This window comes from Panthera onca, chromosome B3, assembly GCF_046562875.1.
Source record: "Panthera onca isolate mPanOnc1 chromosome B3, mPanOnc1 haplotype 2, whole genome shotgun sequence".
Classification (NCBI taxonomy): Eukaryota; Metazoa; Chordata; class Mammalia; order Carnivora; family Felidae; genus Panthera; species Panthera onca.
This window is the reverse complement of record NC_138344.1, coordinates 21,261,636-21,282,403: the sequence shown is the minus strand read 5'-3', so window position 1 is coordinate 21,282,403 and position 20,768 is coordinate 21,261,636. Positions and strand designations below refer to the sequence as shown.

At 37.6% G+C, this 20,768-nt stretch overlaps 1 protein-coding gene across 4 annotated transcripts in view; it reads left to right on the top strand.

The window, feature by feature from the left end:
* MTMR10 (myotubularin related protein 10) overlaps positions 1–20,768 on the top strand; it is a 54,984-nt gene that overhangs the window by 12,891 nt on the left and 21,325 nt on the right. Inside the window, exons 1-5 of one of the 4 annotated variants that reach the window (XM_060617871.3) lie at positions 3,799–4,733; positions 8,112–8,248; positions 10,040–10,112; positions 10,786–10,928; positions 17,847–17,937. In XM_060617871.3, the coding sequence (XP_060473854.2) occupies positions 8,237–8,248; positions 10,040–10,112; positions 10,786–10,928; positions 17,847–17,937 (319 nt within the window). In that variant the 5' untranslated portion in view covers positions 3,799–4,733; positions 8,112–8,236. Of the gene's footprint in view, positions 1–3,798; positions 4,734–5,454; positions 7,592–8,111; positions 8,249–10,039; positions 10,113–10,785; positions 10,929–17,846; positions 17,938–20,768 lie in introns of those variants that run through there. The other 3 variants (XM_060617873.3, XM_060617872.2, XM_060617869.3) reach the window with 3 other exon arrangements.

Sequence of the window (20,768 nt, the reverse complement as noted above, 5' to 3'; positions counted from 1 at the left end):
ATTTTCTTTCATTCATTAGGCTGCCTTTTATTCTGTTGATAGTTTCTTTTGCTGTGCAGAAGCTTTTTAGTTTGATGTAGTCCTACTTGTTTGTTTTTGCTTTTTGTTGCCCTTTTGGTGTCAGATTAAAAAAATTATCACCAAGGCCTATGTTAAAGAGATTACAGCCTATGTTTTCTTCTAGGAGTTTTAGGGTTTCAGGTCTTATATTCAAGTCTTTTTTTTTTTTTTTTTTTAATTTATTGTCAAATTGGCTTCCATGCAACGTCCAGTGCTCATCCCAACAAGTGCCCTCCTCAATGCCCATCACCCACTGTTCCCTCTCCCCCACCTCCCATCAACCCTCAGTTTGTTCTCTGTATTTAAGAGTCTCTTACAGTTTGCCTCCCTCCCTCCCTCTGTGTAACTTTTTATTCCCCTCCCTTCCCCCATGGTTTTCTGTTAAGTTTCTCAAGATCCACATATGAGTGAAAACATATGGTATCTGTCTTTCTCTGTCAAGTCTTTAATCCCTTTTAGGTTAACTTTTGTGTATGATGTAAGATAGTGGTTCAGTTTCATTCCCTTGCATGTCACTATCTAATTTTTTTTTTAATTTTTAATGTTTATTTATTTTTGAGAGACAGAGAGAGACAGCATGAGTGGGGGAGGAGCAGAGAGAGAAGGAGACAGAACATGAAGCAGGCTCCAGGCTCTGAGCTGTCCGCACAGAGCCCAACATGGGGCTCGAACTCACGAACTGTGAGATCATGACCTGAGCTGAAGTCGGACGCTTAACCAACTGAGCCACCCAGGCGCCCCTAATTTTTTCTTTTTAAAATTTTTTTGTTTTAGAACAGGTGAGTGTGGAAGAGGGGCAGAGGGAGTGAGTATCTTAAACAGGCTTCACACTCAGTGTGGAGCCCAATGTAGGGCTCAATCCCACCACCCTGGGATTGTGACCTGAGCCAAAATCAAGAGTCAGACGCTTAACTGACTGAGCCATAGGTGACCTGGCTATCTAATTTTCTAAACACCATTTACGAAAGAGACTGTGCTTTCCCCAGTATATATTCTTGGCTCCTTTGTTATAAATTAATTGATCACGTATGTGTGGGTTTATTTCTGGGTTGTCTATTCTGTTCCATTGATTTATGTGTCTGTTTACCAGTGCTGTATTACTTTAATTACTATAGGTTTGTAATATAGGTTGACATCAGGGAGCATCACACCTTCAGCTTTGTGCTTTTACAGGATTGCTTTGGCTTTTTGGGGTCTTTAATGGCTCCATACAGATTTTAAGATTGCTTGTTCTGTTTCCGTGATAAATGCCACTGGAATTTTGATAGAGATTGCATTGAATTTGTATATTTCTTTGGGTAGACGGGACATTTAAAAAATATTAATTCTTCCAATCATGGACATGAGATATATTTCCATTTATTTGTGTCATTTTCAGTTTTTTTTCATTAATATCTTCTAGTCTTCAGTATACAAATTTTTTACTTCTTTGGTTACATTTATTCCTGGGTATTTTATTCTTTATGATGTAATTGTAAATAAGATTGTTTCCTTAATTCCTCTTTCTGATAGTTCATTATTAATATATGGAAATATAACAGGTTTTTGTGTATTGATTTTGTATCCCACAACCTTACTGAATTCATTTATTACAGTTAGCAGTTTTCTGACGAAATCTTTAAGGTGTTCTTCTGTATATATGTATATATATCGTGTCATCTGCAAGTAGTGACACTTACTTCATTTTCAGTTTAGATGACTTTTTTTTTCTTACCTAGTTTCTGTGGCTTGGAGTTCCAGTACTACATTGAATAAAAATGGCAAGAGTGTGCATCCTTGTTCTGTTACTGATTTTAGAGGAAAAGCTTTCAGTTTTTCACTATTGAGTATGATGTTAGCTGTGGGCTTGTCATATATGGCCTTTATTATGTAAAGGTATGTTTGCCTCTGTATCTGCTTTGTTGAGAGTTTTTATTGTAAATGGATGTTGAACTTTGTCAGATTCTTTTCCTGCATCTATTGAGATAATTACACGATTTTTATCCTTCGGTTTGTTAATATGTATCACATTGACTGATTTGCAGGTGTTGAACCATCCTTGGATCCCTGGAATAAATCCCACTTGATCATGGTATATGGTTCTTTTAATGTATTATTGTTGAATTTTTCAGTTTGCAAGTATTTTGTTGAGGATTTTTACATATATGCTCATCAGGGATATTGACCTATAATTTTCTTTTCTTGTGGCATTCTCGTCTCATTTTGGTAATTGATCCAATTTATTGGCAATAATAGAGTCCCCAGCTATTACTATATTGCTGTCTTATTTTTCCTCTATAAGTCTGTTAATATTTTCTTTATATATTTCGGTGCTCCTATGTTGGATGCATAAGTATTTATAAATATTATATCTTCTGGTTGACCTTTTTATCATTGTGTAAAACTCTTATTTGTCTGTTATCACAGTCTGTTTTAAAGTCTATTTTGCCTGAGATAAGTAGAGCTACCCCACCTTTGGTTTACATTTGTATGGAAAATCCCTTGTTCCATCCTTCTTTTTCAGTCTGTGAGTCTATGATAGTGTATAGATGGTTCTTGTTTTTTTTAATCCATTCATCCACTCTATATCTTTTGATTGGAGCATTTAGCCCATTTACATTTAAAGTAATTACAAAGAGGTATATGTTTATTGCCATTTTGTTAAATTGTTTTCTGGCAGTTTTTGTAAGTTCCTCTCTGTTCCTTTCTTCTCTTGCTCTTTTCCTTTGTGGTTTGATTACTTTCTTTAATGGTAAGCTTATATTCCTTTCTCTGTATCTTTTGTGTATTTACTATAGGTTTTTGATTAGTGGTTACCATGAGGCTTGCATATAATAACTTCTGTCTATAAACAGTCTGTTTTAAGTTGATAACAACTTAAGTCTGATCCCATTGTAGAGCTCAACATTATTACTGTTCCCACCCACATTTTGTTTTCGAAGTCACGTTTTACATTTCTTTATCTTCTGTATCCCATAACTAAATATTGCAGTTTTAGTTCCTTTTATTACTTTTGTCTTTTAACCTTCTTAGTAGCTTTAGAAGTAATTAATCCACTACCAAAAAAGAAGTAACTAATCCCCTACCTTTACTATGTGTTTATTTTTTCAGTGAGATGTATTCTTTCATATGTGTTCTTGTTATTAATTAGTGCCCTTTCTTTTCAGCTTAAAGAAGTCCCTTTAACATTTCTTGTAAAGCCAGTTTAGTGGTGATAAACTTCTTTAGCTTTTGTTTGTCTGGAAAATTTTTTATCCACTTCTAAACAGTAACTTTGCTGTGTAGAGTATTCAAAGTCAAAAGAATTTTCAGCACTTTGAATATATGGTGTCCTCTCTTCTGGCCTGTGCAGTTTCTGCTGAAAGGTGTGATGGCCTTATGGGGTTTCCCTTGTAATAGCAAGTTGTTTTTCTCTTGTCAGAGAGAGAGAGTCAGAGACAGAGAGGGAGACAGAGGATACAAAGCACGCTCCGCGCTGACAGCTTAGAGCCTGATGCAGGGCTTGAACTCAGGAACTGTGAGATCATGACCTGAGCCAAAGTCAGATGCTCAACCAACTGAGCCACCCCTTCCCTTGTTGCTTTTAATATTCTATACTTGTTTTTATCTTTTGACATTGTAATTGTAATGTGTCTTGGCATGGGTCTCTTTGGGTTTCTTTTTTTTTTTTTTTTTTTTTTAATATAATTTATTGTCAAACTGGCTAACATACAGTGTGTAAAGTGTGCTCTTGGTGTTAGGGGTAGATTTCCGTGGTTCATTGCTTACATACAACACCCAGTGCTCATTCCAACAAGTGCCCTCCTCGATGCCCATCTCCCATTTGCCCCTCTCCCCACCCCCCATCCACCCTCAGTTTGTTCTCTGTATTTAAGAGTCTCTTATGGTTTACCTCCCTCTCTCTCTGTTTGTAACTATTTTTTTCCCCTTCCCTTCCCCCATGGTCTTCTGTTAAGTTTCTCAAGATCTGCATATGAGTGAAAACATATGATATCTCTCCTTCTCTGACTGACTTATTTCACTCAGCATAATGCCTTTCAGTTCCATCCACATTGCTGCAAATGGCATGATTTCATTCTTTCTCATTGCCAAGTAGTATTCCATCATATATATATAAACCACATCTTTCAGCACAGAGCCCTTTGCAGGGCTTGAACTCCTGAACTGTAAGAGCATGACCTGAGCCTAAGAGCCACTCAGGCACCTTATAAACCACATCTTCTTTATCCATTCATCAGTTCATGGGCATTTAGGCTCTTTCCATAATTTGGCTATTGTTGAAAGCACTGCTGTAAACATTGGGGTACATGTGCCCCTATGAATCAGCACTCCTGTATCCCTTGGATAAATTACTGGTGCAATTGCTGGGTCGTAAGATAGTTTTATTTTTAATTTTTTGAGGAACCTCCACACTGTTTTCCAGAGTGGCTGCACCAGTTTGCATTCCCACCAACAGTGCACAAGGGTTCCCATTTCTCCACATCCTCTTCAGCATCTGCTGTTTCCTGAGTTGTTGATATTAGCCACTCTGACGGTGTGAGGTGGTATCTCAGTCTGTTTCCCTGATGATAAGTGACATTGAGCATCTTTTCATGTGTCTGTTGGCCATCTGGATGTCTTCTTTGGAAAAGTGTCTATTCATGTCTTCTGCCAGTTTCTTCACTGGATTGTTTGTTTTTCAGGTATTAAGTTTGGTAAGTTCCTTATAGATTTTGGATACTAACCCTTTATCTGAAATGTCATTTGCAAATATCTTTTCCCATTATGCCGGTTGCCTTTTGGTTTTGTTGATTGTTTCCTTTGCAGTGTAGAGGATTTTTATCTTGATGAGGTCCCAGTAGTTCATTTTTGCTTTTAATTATTTGGGTTCCTCTTATTGGGAACTTTCTGAGCTTCCTGGATGTGGATGTTCATTTTCTTTTCCGAGTTAGGGAAATTTTCAGCCATTATTTCTTCCAATAAAATTTCTGCCCCCTTTCTCTTCTTCTAGGAGCCCTGTGATGTAAATGCTAGCTATTTGATGTTATCCAGTAAGTCCTTTAAGCTGTCCTCACTTTTTCCATTCTTTTTTCTTTTTGCTATTCTGATTTGGGTGGGTTCTACTGCCTTGCCTTTGAGTTGACTGATTTGTTCTTTTTTATCTAGTCTCTTGTTGAACCCCTGGGAGTATTTTTGGTTCAGTTATTGTGTTCAACAGTTCTATGACTTCTATTTGGTACTTATAACTTCCATCTTTTTGTTGAAGTTCTCATTGTGTTCGTGTGTTCTTCTCCCCAGTTTGGTGAGCTCTTTGAACTCTTTATCAGGTAAATTACTTACCTCTATTTAACTAAGTTTTTTCTCTGAGATTTTATCTTGTTCTTTCATTTGGAATATTCCCCTGTTTCTTCATTTTTCCTCGACTCTCTGTGTTGGTTTCTATACAGTAGATGAAACAACTACGTCTCGAAGGAGTCTTCGAAGACTTGAAGTCTTGAAGGAGGGTCCTTGTATAGGAGGTGAACCTTATTGTTCTCCCCTACCCCAGTTCTTTGTTGTCTCTGAAACTGTCATGCTTGTCCAAACGGCCTATTATATTTTTAATAGCTTCCAGTAGTTTAGGATGTGCCAAACCTGTCAGTGTTCCAAAGGGGGGTTCTCAGCACCTAGATTCCAGCTGACTGGAAGCCAACCCTCTGGCATCAACTTTTTAAGATACACAAATGTATATAGTCTTGTGGGACCACAAGTGTAAGCCCTACTGGCCACCAGAGTCGGAAGATCTTTAGATGTTCCCTGAGTAGCAGGAGCAAAAATCAGGGCTCTAGACAAGTGAATAAACACTTTTCTGGATGACACTGGCAGGCTGAAGAAAGGCAGAGGGAGAACATCAAGATGGCTTTCTTGAACAACAAGGCTGCTTTCTTCGAGGGCAGTTCTGTAGACCACTAACTGTATGCCAACCTGAAACCTGCCCTTCAGGCCAAGGCTCTAGCACAAGCAGAGAGGTCTCCTTCATAGAAAGACTGAGGGTTTGTGCCTGTCTCCTGGCTGCACAGCGTCCTAGGGCTGGTAGTGTGCCAAAAGCCATCTCCAATTGCCACAGTTTCATGGGACCCAGGAATGTAAGAGCCTCACCAGAGCCAGGTGATCAAGGGATGTCCTCGGGCAGCAGCTGCAAAACCTGGGGCTCCAGACATAAAAACCAGGGCACCAGAGACATGTAAAGCTCCCCACTAGGAGATACTGATGCTGTGGAGTGCTGCAGAGGATGACCACAAAGACAGCGCCCACCCTCCGCAGTCGCTGGAAAGAATTACAGTCAGACCCTGGATGTGTCTGTAATTAGAAACCTGCCTCTCAGGCCGTAGTTGTGATGATTAGCTAATGGTCCTCCTTCACAGAAAGACTGTGCTTCTGGGTCTGTTGCCTCTTGCTGTGCTCTGAGGGTAGCAGCTGTTCAAGAACTCTTTCTCTGTTGGTTACAGTCCTGTGACTGTAAAAGACCCAGAAGTGTAAATCCCACTGGCTGCCAGAGCCACATGATGGAGACCTGTCCACTGGCAGCAGTCACAAAAATCAGGGCTCCAGGCAGGGGCATGTGCTCCTTTCTGGGTAACATTGATCATTATAGTCCTGTGGGACCAAGAATGCAAGCTCCCCTGGCCTCCAGAGCCAGGCAGTCAAGAGGCATTCCCTAGTTGGCAGCCACAAAAATTGCGACACCAGATGCATGTAAAAGCTCCCTTCTGGGAGATACTGGTGATGTGGAGCACAGCAAAGGGAGTGTGCAAAAATGGTGCCCACCAGTCTCTGTTTTGGGAGAATGTTCCAGCAGGCTCCTAGATAAGCATGTTAGAGTAGATGCCTGCCCTTCGGGCCAACGCTTTAATATAAGCAGGTGATCCTCCTTTACTTTAAGTCTGGGTACCATTGGCTGCCTCTGACCTGGGCCCTCTGGTGGGTGAGTCTTAAGTGTCTGAGCCTTTTAAGGGCAGCTTCTCAGATCTCTATCATCTTATGGGTCTTATTGGGACACAAGCCTCATTGGTTTTCAGAGTTTCTTGTTTTGGGGTCTTGTCTCTTTAAGGATTGCCTTAAAACTTGGGATGCCTGATGTGTAACATTTGAACTCTTTACTCTTCAGGGAGAGCCTCTGGGTTTTGAGTTCCATCCTCATCATGGGTCACCATGCAGGGATGCCCCACCTTCTCTTACCTGCTTCTATATGGTTTCGTTCTCATTTGCCCAATGTATAGCCATCACTCAGCCTTCAGGTGTTGTTGGGTTTTTAAAAAATATTTTGAAATGTTTATTAATTTTTGAGAGTGTGTGCATGTGAGCAGGGTTAGGGCAGAGAGAAAGGAAGACAGAGGATACCAAGCAGGCTCTGCGCTGACAGCAGAGAACCCATTGTGGGCTTGAACTCATGAACCATGAGATGGTGACCTGAGCCGAAGTTGGACGTTTAACCACCTGAACCACCCAGGTGCCCTGCCTTTACTTTTTTGTTTTTTTTGTTTTTAACGGGAAATTATCTACATGTAGCTATAAACTCTGTTCGTGAGAGGAGGTGAGTTCAGGATCTTCCTACCTTGCCATCCTGAACCCTATTTACCAATAATAGATTACATTATTAATTTTTGGGTTAAACCCAAAGTCTGTTTCTCATCCCTTAGGAAAGGAGTCAAAGACATTGGTTTGGGATGTAAAATCACATGTTAATAAGACACAAATATTCCATCCAGTAATACTCTGAAGGAGTATAGTTTATTTCTTCTCCAGAATGCCTTTCAGTAAATGATAGTGGAAGGCAGTATCACATAGTATTAAAGAATGCAGGCTCAGTTTCAGCTTTTCTGGTTGAACCATCTCAGACCTCTAAGCTCTTTGTGCCTCAGTTTTTGTACTTATAAATGGGGGGCAGTCTCTTGCTGTTACTGGTGCTGTTGTGAGGATGGAAACCCATGGTGCCTGGCTCCTGTAAGCGTCCCTTCTTACTGTCATCATCTGGAAGTAGTCCTTGTAGGCCACACAGTGACTAGACATTTTATGGTATAGTTGTAGCTCACACAATATTTTTTTTTTTAAAGGAGAAATTGTCGTAAATGAAGTCAACTTTGTGAGAAAATGTATTGCAACAGACACAAGTCAGTACGATCTGTGGGGAAAGCTGATCTGCAGTAACTTCAAAATTTCCTTTATTACGGATGACCCAATGCCATTACAGGTGTGTTTCATTTGTGTGTTGTTTAATTGTATCAAGGATTTGACTGTAAGGAGTACATATAATTCCGTAAAAAACAGGTGTGGAAAACTATAATAAAATCATTAAGGGATTAACAGTGTTGGGAATTTATTATATTAAAATTCAAAATAAAGTTTAAGAAGAATGTTGGGACTTGAGGAACAGAATTAGTGAGATGTGAGTCACCTTGGTTTTTATCCCCTGTGATTATTGCTTATGTATCCCTTTCAATAAGGGAGTTCTTATTTTCTTTCTTCCACATCTTAAACTGCTTTTAAAAATAAGATGTCCATTTTTTACTAGTCATAAAGAGAAAAGTTTATTTAGCAAAAAATTTTGTAAGTGCAACACATTTTATAGATTTCATAGTATTTTTAACTAATTCCTTTTCTGAAACATCAAATTCTAGTTTGAAATTTCAAAATTTCTAGTACAGTTAGAATGAAGAAAAATACGAGTAAATTTTTTCCTTAATCACCCTCTTGCCATTTTATGGTCTCACTGGAAAACAGTAGTTCCATATAATTTTCGGTTTTTAAAAGTTCAGATGTTCATTTGATTAACTTTAAAATTCTGGACTTTTCCTCAGCTTTTCTATTTTGATGTGTAAAGTGTTAAATACTTTTAACCCCTGGATTTTTATTTATAATAGTAATTATTCTCTACTCAAATATTTGGATATTAATTATAAACTTTTGACTGAAGTCTTACTCTAGGTAAGTATATTTCATACAGTCATTCATTAATTTACCAAAATATTTACTATATATTTGTGTGTTTATTGCAAGATTTTGTAGGTATATTTAGACTAAAGGCATTTACAGATACCTAGTATATAGATACACTTGCTTATTTGGCTGTAGACTAGGTTTTCCCCTTTGTTTTTAGCTTCATTTTTATCTCTGGCCCAGACTTCACTGTAAATGAGATGCATATACTTGAAATAGCATACATCTGATACCACTAATAGCCAAATAAGCCAGTGCTCTACTGACAGCAGGTTAATAGTGTCAACTATGTTCAGAATTTTAAAATGAGTATAAAACATTTGTTCACAAGTTTAAAAAAAAAAAAAAGTTATAATTTGCCTAAAGATTATTCCCAGTAGAATTACTGCTCTCAAAAGAGTTACTTTTTTTTTTTTAATGTTTATTATTTTTGAGAGAGAGAGAGAGAGAGAGAGACAGAGTGTGAGCAGGGGAGGGGCAGAGAGAGAGAGGGAGAGCGGTCAGCACAGAGCCCAATGCGGGGCTTGAACTCACAAACCATGAGATCATGACCTGAGCTGAAGTTGGACACTTAGCTGATTGAGCCATCCAGGCACCCCAAAAAGAGTTACTTTCTAAAGAGTGATTTTCTGAAATCTCCTTTGTAAAATCAAAATCTGATGACTTAAGAGTCCCTTTTTCTTTAATATTTAATGACAGTTTAACCAGAACTAGACATGTAAATGGTTGCCTATGAAGTGATTGACAATATTATATATCTGAGGTATTATAATGATATTGTATTGTAGTGTACAGTTTAACCTCATATATAAAAGTTTGAAGAGAAAGGTGGAGAGAACATGAACACAGCATGCGTTTCTTTTTACGACTGAAGTGTGTTCTAAGATACTCTATCATTAGAATTGTCATAGCACTGCAAGCAAAAGCTTTTTATTCTTTTTAGGGATAGACATCACAGTTTCTCATCACATTTGAAAGTAAGGCTCTTATTACTATTTGAGGTTATTGGGAAAAGACTTAACATGAACATAATTTTTTATTTCAGAAATTCCATTACAGAAATCTTCTTCTTGGTGAGCATGATGTCCCTTTAACATGTATTGAGCAAATTGTCACAGGTATGTAGTCTTTACTCAGTCCACGAAAACTGATTCTTCTTAGGAAGTATTGCTTAAAGAATCAGATACTTGGGTTGGAATTTATTTCTATAGGTTTACTTCCCCCTCCCCTTTTTTTTCAGTCCTAAGAACATTAATGAAAGAGAAGTCAATAAATTATTATAGTTTTTTTTAACATTTATTTATTTTTGAGAGAGCGCTAGCAGGGGAGGGGCAGAGAGAGAGAGAGGGAGACACAGTATCTGAAGCGGGCTCCAGTCTCTGAGCTGTCAGCACAGCTGACACACTCACAAACCGTGAGATCATGACCTGAGCCAAGGTCAGACACTTAACCCACTGAGCCACCCAGGCACCCCATATTTTTAAGTGGAAATATAGCATATATAGCTTTTTGTGTTTTCTGAATATTTGTCCTCTCTTTAATTAAAATTTTAAGCATTAAATGTGTCTTAAGTGGTTTGTGCAAAGATCATTTAAAATCTAGTCAAAAGCAAAGTTAACACCAATATCCCAAAGCTCTAGAAGTTGTAGACAGATAGGACAGATTCCAGAGAAGCCGTGCTCAAATGGTGGGTAACTTAATTATTTTCAGTAATAATTTGTTCAAGTGTATGAAAGGCTGGGTAACAAGAAAGAATTTTTACACATTTTTTCTTTATTTTTTCATTTTTAGTAAATGACCACAAGAGGAAGCAGAAAGTCCTAGGTCCCAACCAGAAACTGAAATTTAATCCAACAGAGTTAATTATTTACTGTAAAGATTTCAGAATTGTCAGATTTCGCTTTGATGAATCGGGTCCTGAAAGTGCCAAAAAGGTAATATTATTAAGCTTTATCAAGTTCTCTGTTTCACACTGTATTTACCAATATCAGTTCTGTATGGAAATTCTCCTTTCTCAGTTGCTCAGACTTTTTTTTAGGGGAAGTTATCAGATGTCTCCTTAAGTAAAGTCAAAACCAAGAATGTTAATAGAACTATTTCCTTGGACTAATTTATGACTGTTTTAAAGTATTCTGTATAGTTGTGGGGTTTTTTTGTCATCAGCTCCTAATATACCAAAAACTGTGATGTGAAAATTAGTGTATCTTTTGCATTAAGACCAGTACCAGCTGGTTTCTTTCTTGGTTAGAACTTTAGAAAATACCTCAGAACTTTATCAATGAACTAAAGGCTAGACTTAAGTTACCAAAGGGTTAAGTAAATATATAGTTATGGGAGAGACCCATAGTCTTTAGTGCTGTAAAGAAATCATAGTAAATTAATTTGAGTGCTATTCACAGGAACAGCTAAAAACTAGGGACTTTTTCATTGGCTTTGTTTTTCTCTTGCCTTCTGGGGAATGTTTTTTGCCTACTCATAGAATAAGGTTCATGACAGAAATTCCTACTTCCTTCATCCCACATTTGGCTTTGGCCAACAAGTGAAGCTGGTGGACCTAATGCCCTACCAGCCCATCTATATGGTGCAGCAAATGCAGAGAATAATAACAGAATTTTCAGGAGAAGCCTGCTCCTACACATTGGGAATAAAGGAACAGTTTTCTTAGTGAAGTGGAACCTTCTTGCAGAAATGAGACAGCTTTTACACCACCAAAAAATGGGTGCATTTGTTTTCCATGGTTGGTAGACTTACCGCAGTGAATTATCTGATGATTTCAAAATGAGGCTGTCAAAAAATTCTTAAGGCAGCTGTCTTCATACACTTTGGTGGTTTCTTCACAGGAAGGCAAGCATAATAAGATAAATGTCTGAAAGTGCTGGACCACTGGGACTAGATAATCGAGCAGGGTGATGGTGGACTCTGTGGCTAAAAGTTTTCAGAGGGAGTCTGTGAAACCATCTTCCAGCATGCTCCATTTTTGAAAAGTCAACTAGATTGCCTTTTTTTTTTTTAAATGTTTGTTTTATTTTTGAGAGAGCGTGAGCAGGGGAAGGGCAGCGAGAGGGAGAGAGAGAATCCTAAGCAGGCTCTGTGCTGACTGCGCAGAGCCTAATGCAAGGCCCAATCCCACAAACCATGAGATCATGACCTGTGCTGAAATCAAGGGTCGGATGCACAACTGACTGAGCCACCCAGGTGCCCCTAGATAGCTTTTTTTTTTTTTTTTTTTTTTTAATTTTTTTAATGTTTATTTCTGAGACAGAGACAGATCATGGATGGGGGAGGGGCAGAGAAAGAGGGAGACACAGAAAGAGAAGCAGGCTCTGAGCTGTCAGCACAGAGCCCGATGAGGGGCTCGAACTCACAAACCGTGAGATCATGACCTGAGCCGAAGTCGGTCGCTCAACTGACTGAGCCACCTAGGTTCCCCAGCCCCTAGATACCTTTTAAAACCCCTTTCAGCTGTTCATTTCTGCAGGTTGTGATTTTGGCATTTTACTAATTTGAGATGCCCACTCATATATAGAAAGACTTCAGGCATAATTAGGCAATAGACTGTATATAAAACATTTTAGCCGAGTTACTTTCTTGAGCTAAAATATATATGTGTAATTTAATCAAAGCATCAAGAATCTGCTTATGCAAACCTTAACTTCAGGATGTATAGCATTTCAAGAATAGGGACACCATAGAACTTAGGAGATTTAGTTAGGACAGGATTTTTTTTTTTTAGAAATTGATACAGTGGCCCAATATTCTTTCAGAAAGTTTCCTTTTCTCCCACTCTCAACTGTATTTTTCAGTTGACTCTATTTCAGTAATTGGAAATCATAATTATTTGGCTTTATTCTTGAGCCTTCTAGTGTATACTTGCTGGCTATTTTTGATGTGTGAGGCAGAGTGCTTAGTTGAGAAGATAGAGTGTGAACAGCTGAAAATTAAATACTGGTACAAAGTAGTGACATAAAAGATGTTTCCACATAAGTGAGTAGTTGCCAAATGAATGAAACAGATGAGTGTTCTGGAAATTCAGGATATCCCTTGTGCTGCTGGTAAGTGATGGAGGGGGCCGCATTGAACGGTCTACAAAAACAGCCTAGTCCAACTGTTTATGCCTTTTCCCAAGACCAAGTTTCTGGCAAAAATCCTTTTCCCCACTATCTTAAAATATTAAAAGGATGTAACCTCAGGCCTGAAGGAAATGCTCTTTTTGTCTTTTGTACAGTCATGTTGGGGGGAAGGGAGGAACAGGAAAAAAATTAGAGGCAGTAGGAATATAAATAAAGAATTTTTTCCCTAATTTACACATTTTCAAACACAGAGAGGTTAAGGCGTGTGCTGTTAAAGCTTACTGGCTTCATGAGTTAAAAATGAGAATTCTAGCATAATTCTTTTATTTGAAGTGAACAAGTTTTCATCTAAAATTAGGTAACAGTTGGGAAGTTACAGCTTGACTATATCTCCCAGAAACTTTGCTAAATTTTCTCTGGAAATGCTCTGATTTTTTAAGTTGTTTTAGGATGCACGTTTTAAAATGCAGTGTTTCAAGATGCATGTTCAGAGTTCTTTGGTGGGTAAACCACTGATTAGCTTTGAAATACTAAAAGCATTTATATTTCTGTTTGAAATACAAGATCTCAGAATGCTAAATTGGTTCACATTTTGTTAAATGTTGCTCTATAGCCTTCTGGTAGTCTAGTTACTGTTGCCTAAATTATGTTATGACAAAATTAGATGACATTGTGCTACTGCATCCATTAGCATTCTTCATTATCCTTGGTCTGTCACAGGTAAATAAGGATATTTGGGACAGATCTGTATAAAGAAAAAAGGAATTTGATAATGCAGAATTTGGACACCTAGCCTCAAAGCAACTTGAAGTCACCATTTCCTTTTGTAGAACCTCTGCTCAAAACTGAGGGACAAAAAATATATATATTTTTCAATGATTTATCACTTATAAAATATATATATATATATATATATATATATATATATATATATATATATATATATATATATATATAAAGATGGCAAGTGAAATATTTGTCCTTTGTCTCCACTTTATTCTCAGAATACTTGGTGGTGAACTACTTGTTCAGGCATACTTTCTAGAAGTGAAAATTCAACCCATCTATAGATTTTAACAATAAGTTGGCCTTTCCTGAACTTTTCTTTTTCTTTCTTTTTTTTTTTTTTTTTTTTTGCCTTGAATATGAGACTTAACTCCTTGGTGGCTTTTAGACCACAAAAATATAGGAAACCAGTTTTGTGTGCCAGTGTGCTAGAACTTGATAAGGTTTGAGCTTCCCTAGGGCTGCACCCCTGGCTGGTCTTAGAGGAGAAGCCAGCTGTGGGTACTTCTGGCTTCTGTCCACAAGAATCAGTCTTGGCCCCAAAATCACTTTAGAAGTAGTTTACTTTTTTTCTCCAATAAAATATTTACCGTAATTCACTGTCTTTAATACCAAGATACTCTCATTCTTTATAATAACCAGTGCAAATGAACTATTTTCAGGAGCAGTTTTTAAAGATGTAGAGATTTTCTAAAAATTTTTAATGCTTATGGAGTACATTACAAAATTAGAATAATTTTACATGAAAATGAGACCTACTTTTTTAAGTCTTTGAAACTCTCAGTGACAGAAGCTAGGAATGTGGACATAAGCTTTTTAAAGAGCGTGTATGAAAATGCTTGAGGGAGAGGAATGTTGGCTTTATTTCTCTTCTCAAAGTGTCCTACATAACAGCATGATGTAACCCAGATAACGCAAGTGGTATGTGCCTATATCTGGGTTCTCAAAGATGACCCTCACTTAGGTTACGTAGAAATACATTTTGCATCTTTTAATGACACTGCTGAGCACAAGCTTTAGTTCAAATTGTGCCCCCTCCCTGCCAAAATCCGGCATTGTGCAGGTGATTAAACAATATCAGTTTCACAAGATTGTTCATAGTCTTAAGTGAAGATGCTATTACACATACCCATTTGCTTTCCTAACCTTAAAAATGTGATGTTGTGTTATTCTTAAGGGCTTTTTAGAATTGGGCTATGTTGGGTTTTGCCTAGCAGATAGGCTTTGTTTGTTTTTGCTTTGTGGCCATAAACAGCATATTCCATAATCAGTGATCTGTGAATTTCTTTTGTGTAAACAAGGCCTGTGGCTGCTTTCTAAATGTCTTAGAGAACATGATATGATCGTTTCATTGGCTTAGAGCACTTTTCCTTACTATGTTGTAAGTAATTTTGTCCACTAGTATTTTTAGTGCAGCTGCTGTTATGCTCAAAGCAACCTCAGAAAGCTACTAAAGAGAGCAAAAATGCTTAGAAGTCTTTAAGTCTTCGCTCAGCTCTGTGCAGAGAGGTCTCTCCTGGTCTCCTCTAAATTATTAACCTATTTCCTTCTCGCCTCACCATAACATTTCATATCCCTTCCCTGCTGGACTTTTTTTTTTCCTTTAGCACTTAAAATTATCTCACTTACTATAGTTTTTGTTTACCTTGTTTCGTGTCTGTTTTGCCCCCTAGAATGTAAGCTTAGTGAGGCCAGGGATCTGTGTCTCTGTTGTTAGCTGCTGCTGCCCCAGGGCTTTGGACATGGTGGATGTGCAGGAAGTATCTGTTGAATGAATGAGAGACGCAGCATCTACCCTTGAGAAATGGAATTTAAAACAAATAATGCCTGTGCCCTTTTTATCTATACTTAAGTAAAACTATTTCATGAATACTTTGTATTTCATCTATACTTAAAACTATTTCATGAATACTTTATACGAAAGCATAGCTAACTGAAGAGACACTTTATATCACAGTGGCTGTTATTCAGATAGAACAGAAGCGTTTCTGCAGTTAATACTGGGAAATCAGCTCTGTCATGGGAAGGCCTGTGAAGAGATTTGAGTTGAACAGAGATGGTAGTTTCAGAGACAGTGTGGTTGGCTGAGCTGTGGAGAAGGATTTCCCGAGCAGCGTGTGGCAGAGGAGGTGACTGTGAGTGAGGCAGACGCAGTATTGTGCAGGCACGTCATTCTCCGACAGGAGACCACTGAAGGAATATTGGGATGGGAAGGGATGTCTGGTGGAGGAGAACCAGTTTGGGGAAGAGTCAAGAATGAGAAGATTGCATTTATTAGGCAGGTATCTGGGCACTGTGGCAGGTTATCCCGGGAGCAAAGTTGTTGGTCAGAATTTTATCTTTAGAAGAGAAATCTTAGGCATTGTGGATTTTTTTCAGAATGTGGGGAAGCCCACAGACATGCCGAAAGGTGAGTATGGCTTAAGAACATGGCTGTGATCGTGCAGAGAAATGGAACAAAAATGAAAGATAATCTTGAAAAAAGCGCTACAAAACTCATAAAGTCAATATGGTGCCCGGAGGAATAGGAAGTGGTGATTCGACGTACGGATTGCAGTAGTCTTGCTGCTAGAAGAGGCTCTTTCAGGAAGACTGTTGTACAGATCAGGGATGGAAATGTAGTTTACTCTCTCTAATTGCATTAAATGGGACTGTCATAGAAAGCTCTCCTTGTAGCCATTGAGAAAATCGAGCTATTATATAAAGGTTTCAGGAACCTTTGGTAATTGTTGTTTTTAGTCAGAACTAAAACTAATGATAAACTCTGTCCTCTTATTTGTATATATATTCTAATTTAGTAAGACAGGAAACATTTATTCTATAAAAGACTTTTAAAATGTATTTTAAATGAGAACTGGTTACAGTTAGAACCTGCATCAACACATCCCAAACACTGCTAATGGACATGGACTAACAACTGAACTTTTCCTGCTTGCTCACTGTTGGACATATGTCATGTGGCTTAACGCTTTTCCTTCTAAATGATATGTAATCTTTTCAAATAAGATCTCCTCTTCTCTCCTTGCATATGTCTTATAGTTCTTCTTTCCGCTCTGTTCATTTAAGAGTGTTTTCTTCTACAATCTAGTCTAGGGCCTTGCAAACATAGAGCACTGTCTGTCTTTCCTTCTATCCAGCAGCAGTTGGGAATAATACCAACCATATTTCCATGTATGGAGCTTCTCCAGAAGCCAGGCATGCATTAAGATTGTTAATCCTTATTTCAGCCATAGGTATTGTCTTCATTTCACAGATGCACAAACCGAAGCTCAGAGAGGTGAACTGATTTTGCATCACTTACATGGCAGGTGTTTGGTAGACCTACGATGTAAGCCCCGATCTGTTTGATTCCAAAGCCCATACTTTCTCTACCATAGGCATAGTCTCAAACCATTTCCTTAAACACACGTTTTTGTTTGTTTTTTTTTTTTGATGTACCTCTTTGAGCCATCCTGTATGTTAGGGTTTCTTGCTAATTTTTATTTTTTTGTCACTGTAGCTTTTCTGTTAAGTTCAGGTTTTTTTTTTTTAATCCATGGGGTATGAACATTAAAATTTCATACCTTACATTAAACCTTCCAGATTGCTGGTATTAAGTCATTATAGTCCACCAAAAATGAAACTATTTCAATCCTTTCCTTAGGACTGTATATATATGTCACTGCCTTTTTAGAGAATGCTTCTCTAGGTTTTGAGTTTCATTTATTTGAATAAAATTACTTTCCTGTTAAAATTCAACTCCGTAAACACTTACTGAATACTTAACCATGTACTCACTAAAGATTATAAACAGTGTCCTGGGGGCACAACAGTGAATGAGATACCTGGCCTTAAGGAGCTCTTTCACATTCTAGGTCAACAGAAAAAAACATGTAAATAAATATCTGTAATCACTGCCCCATCCACGATGATGCTCCCAGTAATCAAGGCCTTATTGTACATTTTCATTTAAATAAGTGTGTTAAAATCAAATTCTAAATGTAGAATTTTTCCTAGGTATGCCTTGCAATAGCTCATTATTCCCAGCCAACAGACCTCCAGCTACTCTTTGCATTTGAATATGTTGGGAAAAAATACCACAATTCAGGTAAATATGAAAATATTAAATATTGTGACTAACTTTACTTTGTGTAAGTTTTATTCTTATGTTTGTCAGAGGCTTCCAAGTACATGGGCTTTAATGACTGTAGAATTATGAACTTCATAACTGTTAGAGAAGTGAGCGCTATATACTAAAAGAGACAATATTTGTTAGATTATTTCTTAAAAAGTGAACAGGGAGAATCTGCAAGCAGCTATAAACATAGGCTTATAAAAATCATGTCAGGTATTTTATCTACAGTCCCTGGCTTGTATTTTATGGTGAAGAAAGATCTCCCTCCTCCCCACTTTTAATTGGTAGCTTGAGTTAGAGTAATCTTATCTTTTAAGAAAACTGGCAGAAAAGTAAAAGATATTTGAAATGCATGATCTTTTCTGGCATGGTGTGGTTTCATGCAAAAGCTAGAGTGGTTAGACTTTTCAGTGGACTTCATTAAGATCATCAAAATACTGACTTTATATTTCTGAGTAAGATTGATGAAAGGAAGAGGAGCATCTGTCCAAAGGACAAGTCTATTCTAGGCAGTTTCTGTACAAGTAAAATAGTACTCTTCATATGCTGAACTTGTAATTACATCACTCAGTGTGATGGCATTGCCAGGGAGAATTCCAGTTGACCATGTAATTCTGTACATTTTTAATATGCAAAGATAATTTTAATCAACCATTTTTTAAAAATCTCATAAAAGGATAGAGGAAGAACAAAGAGGTCACATCTCATATCAGCCCTTTGTGGATTAGTGACCTGCTGAGGCACATGCTCTCCTACCATTAAGGAAGAAAAAGAAATCAGTTACATATTTGTAATGAAAGATCAATTCACCCCAGCATGGTCTGGAGAGAGATCTTACAAATTAGTAGTTGTACTGGTCTTTCATTTTGTTACCTCAAAACATTGTAGTAATTTAAATCTACATAATAAAAGCATATTCAAGTATCACTAGACTGTAAATACATTAAGATGTAGGAACAGTACACAGTATCTGCAGATGCATATGGTATAACTATTTTCACTCTTTTAAAAGATACTTGTAAGCACCATAGAAATGGTAGCTTTTATCATATGGTGCTATATTTATAAAAATTGGATGAAAAACTATTTGTTGCTTAATTTTTCTTATCAAAATGTAACTAATCATAACTTAGGTTTTAGCAGTACAATTGACTTTTTAAGTGTATCTCTTAACATAAACTATAAAATTCACTTACAACCTAAACGTAAAGTGTCGTAGACCCTGCACTACTTGTTAGGTGACTGTTTCTTTGGATCATCATCAAGCTACAGACCATCACCATCAAGGTTATTTTCAATAAGATCCTCACCCAAAGTTGCAAGAGAGTAACTGAAATGCAGGTTTCAAGAAGTCCAAGAGTTGTAGGAGAGAGCCTTTGATTCCCACTTAAATTTGTTTATGATACAGATCAATTCTTGATGCTATTTTTTTTCTAGTAGAAATGATTCAGTCCAGGGTTTAGATGCATGACTTCTGCAGTAAAAGGTAATGACTTGAGCTCAGCAAATACAGTGAACTTCATTATGCGTTTGGGAACCTGATGCCTGCTTCAGTTACTTTTCAGTTTTCTTCATCCATTCCTTGTGGGCATCTCTGGGTTAATTATACTTTAAATAGTTACTCAACCCCTAGCTCTTCTTCTACTGGGTTTTCTTATTTACATCAATCAGATCTATAGGTCTTCTTACATATAGTCTGTTGATAAAATTTGATAATTCATACTTAAAATATTCAGGACCACTTTTCATATTACATCCTTCAGTCACCTCCTCCTTTGACAGGTACTTCATAAACATAACACTTGACCAGAGTTTTGTTAAGATTCCTCATAGGGTAACATCCTTTAATATCCTTCCGTGCTGTTGCAGAAGCATAAACTGCATCTTTAAGATCAAAAGAAGCCTGAAATTTCCACACACTGCAGTCAGAATTCATTAATTTGTGAGTGAAAGATGCCCACTAATCCACTCTTGAACTTCTGGATGCCACCTTGATTCATTGGCTGGATTAAAGAATAAAGAAGTCCTTTTTGCAGGCAGGTAGGTGACAAAGCTGTTTCCACAAATAAGATCTGAAGTTAGAGGATGTCCCCTGCAGTTACCTAAGGACAGAATCTTGTGGAGGAACTTAGGCACTCTGAGGTTTTCTTTCACATTGGGCATCACTTGCATAAAAAAAAAAAACCACATCTCTGAAAAGCTTAGCAGTCACCCAAGTACTTCTGAGAGGATCCCAAAGGGATGATGCATAGCACCCACAGGCCTGGAACATTCCTGCACGATGACGCCACAGGACGCACTGGCACAAACAAAAACAGTGGCTCTATTTTTTTCTTTTTTAATTTGAAAGGACCCTGCTTTCATCAGTCAGATTATTATTGCTCAAATAGTGTCCTCAAAGTACAGATTCATCTTTGTGATAAAATTGATAAGATGTCAGATTATGCTTCTGGTCTGAAGAAGTGCAAACCTCATGAAGTTATCTGTAGCCTCAGTGTTGGCAGCTCTCCTCCGTGGCAGAGCTTGCAAATGCTGGGATGTAACCTCAAGCTGTGATTAGACTCACGGCAGAAAGTAAACGTTTTCAGTGAGGTTGATTTTATTTTGTAATTTTGTCCTTTTTATGAACTTAGGTCTTAGTGTTAGATTTTCCATTACATGCTTATTTGAAAACCACTTACAGAATACATAGTCCATTTGAAACAGCGTAGGAATTTTTAAAGTTTGTTGCTTGTCAGTTCTTTTAAGATTCTTAGTGTAGCTATACGGGGCTGTGACTGATCTTCCTGTCTCTTGATTACTAG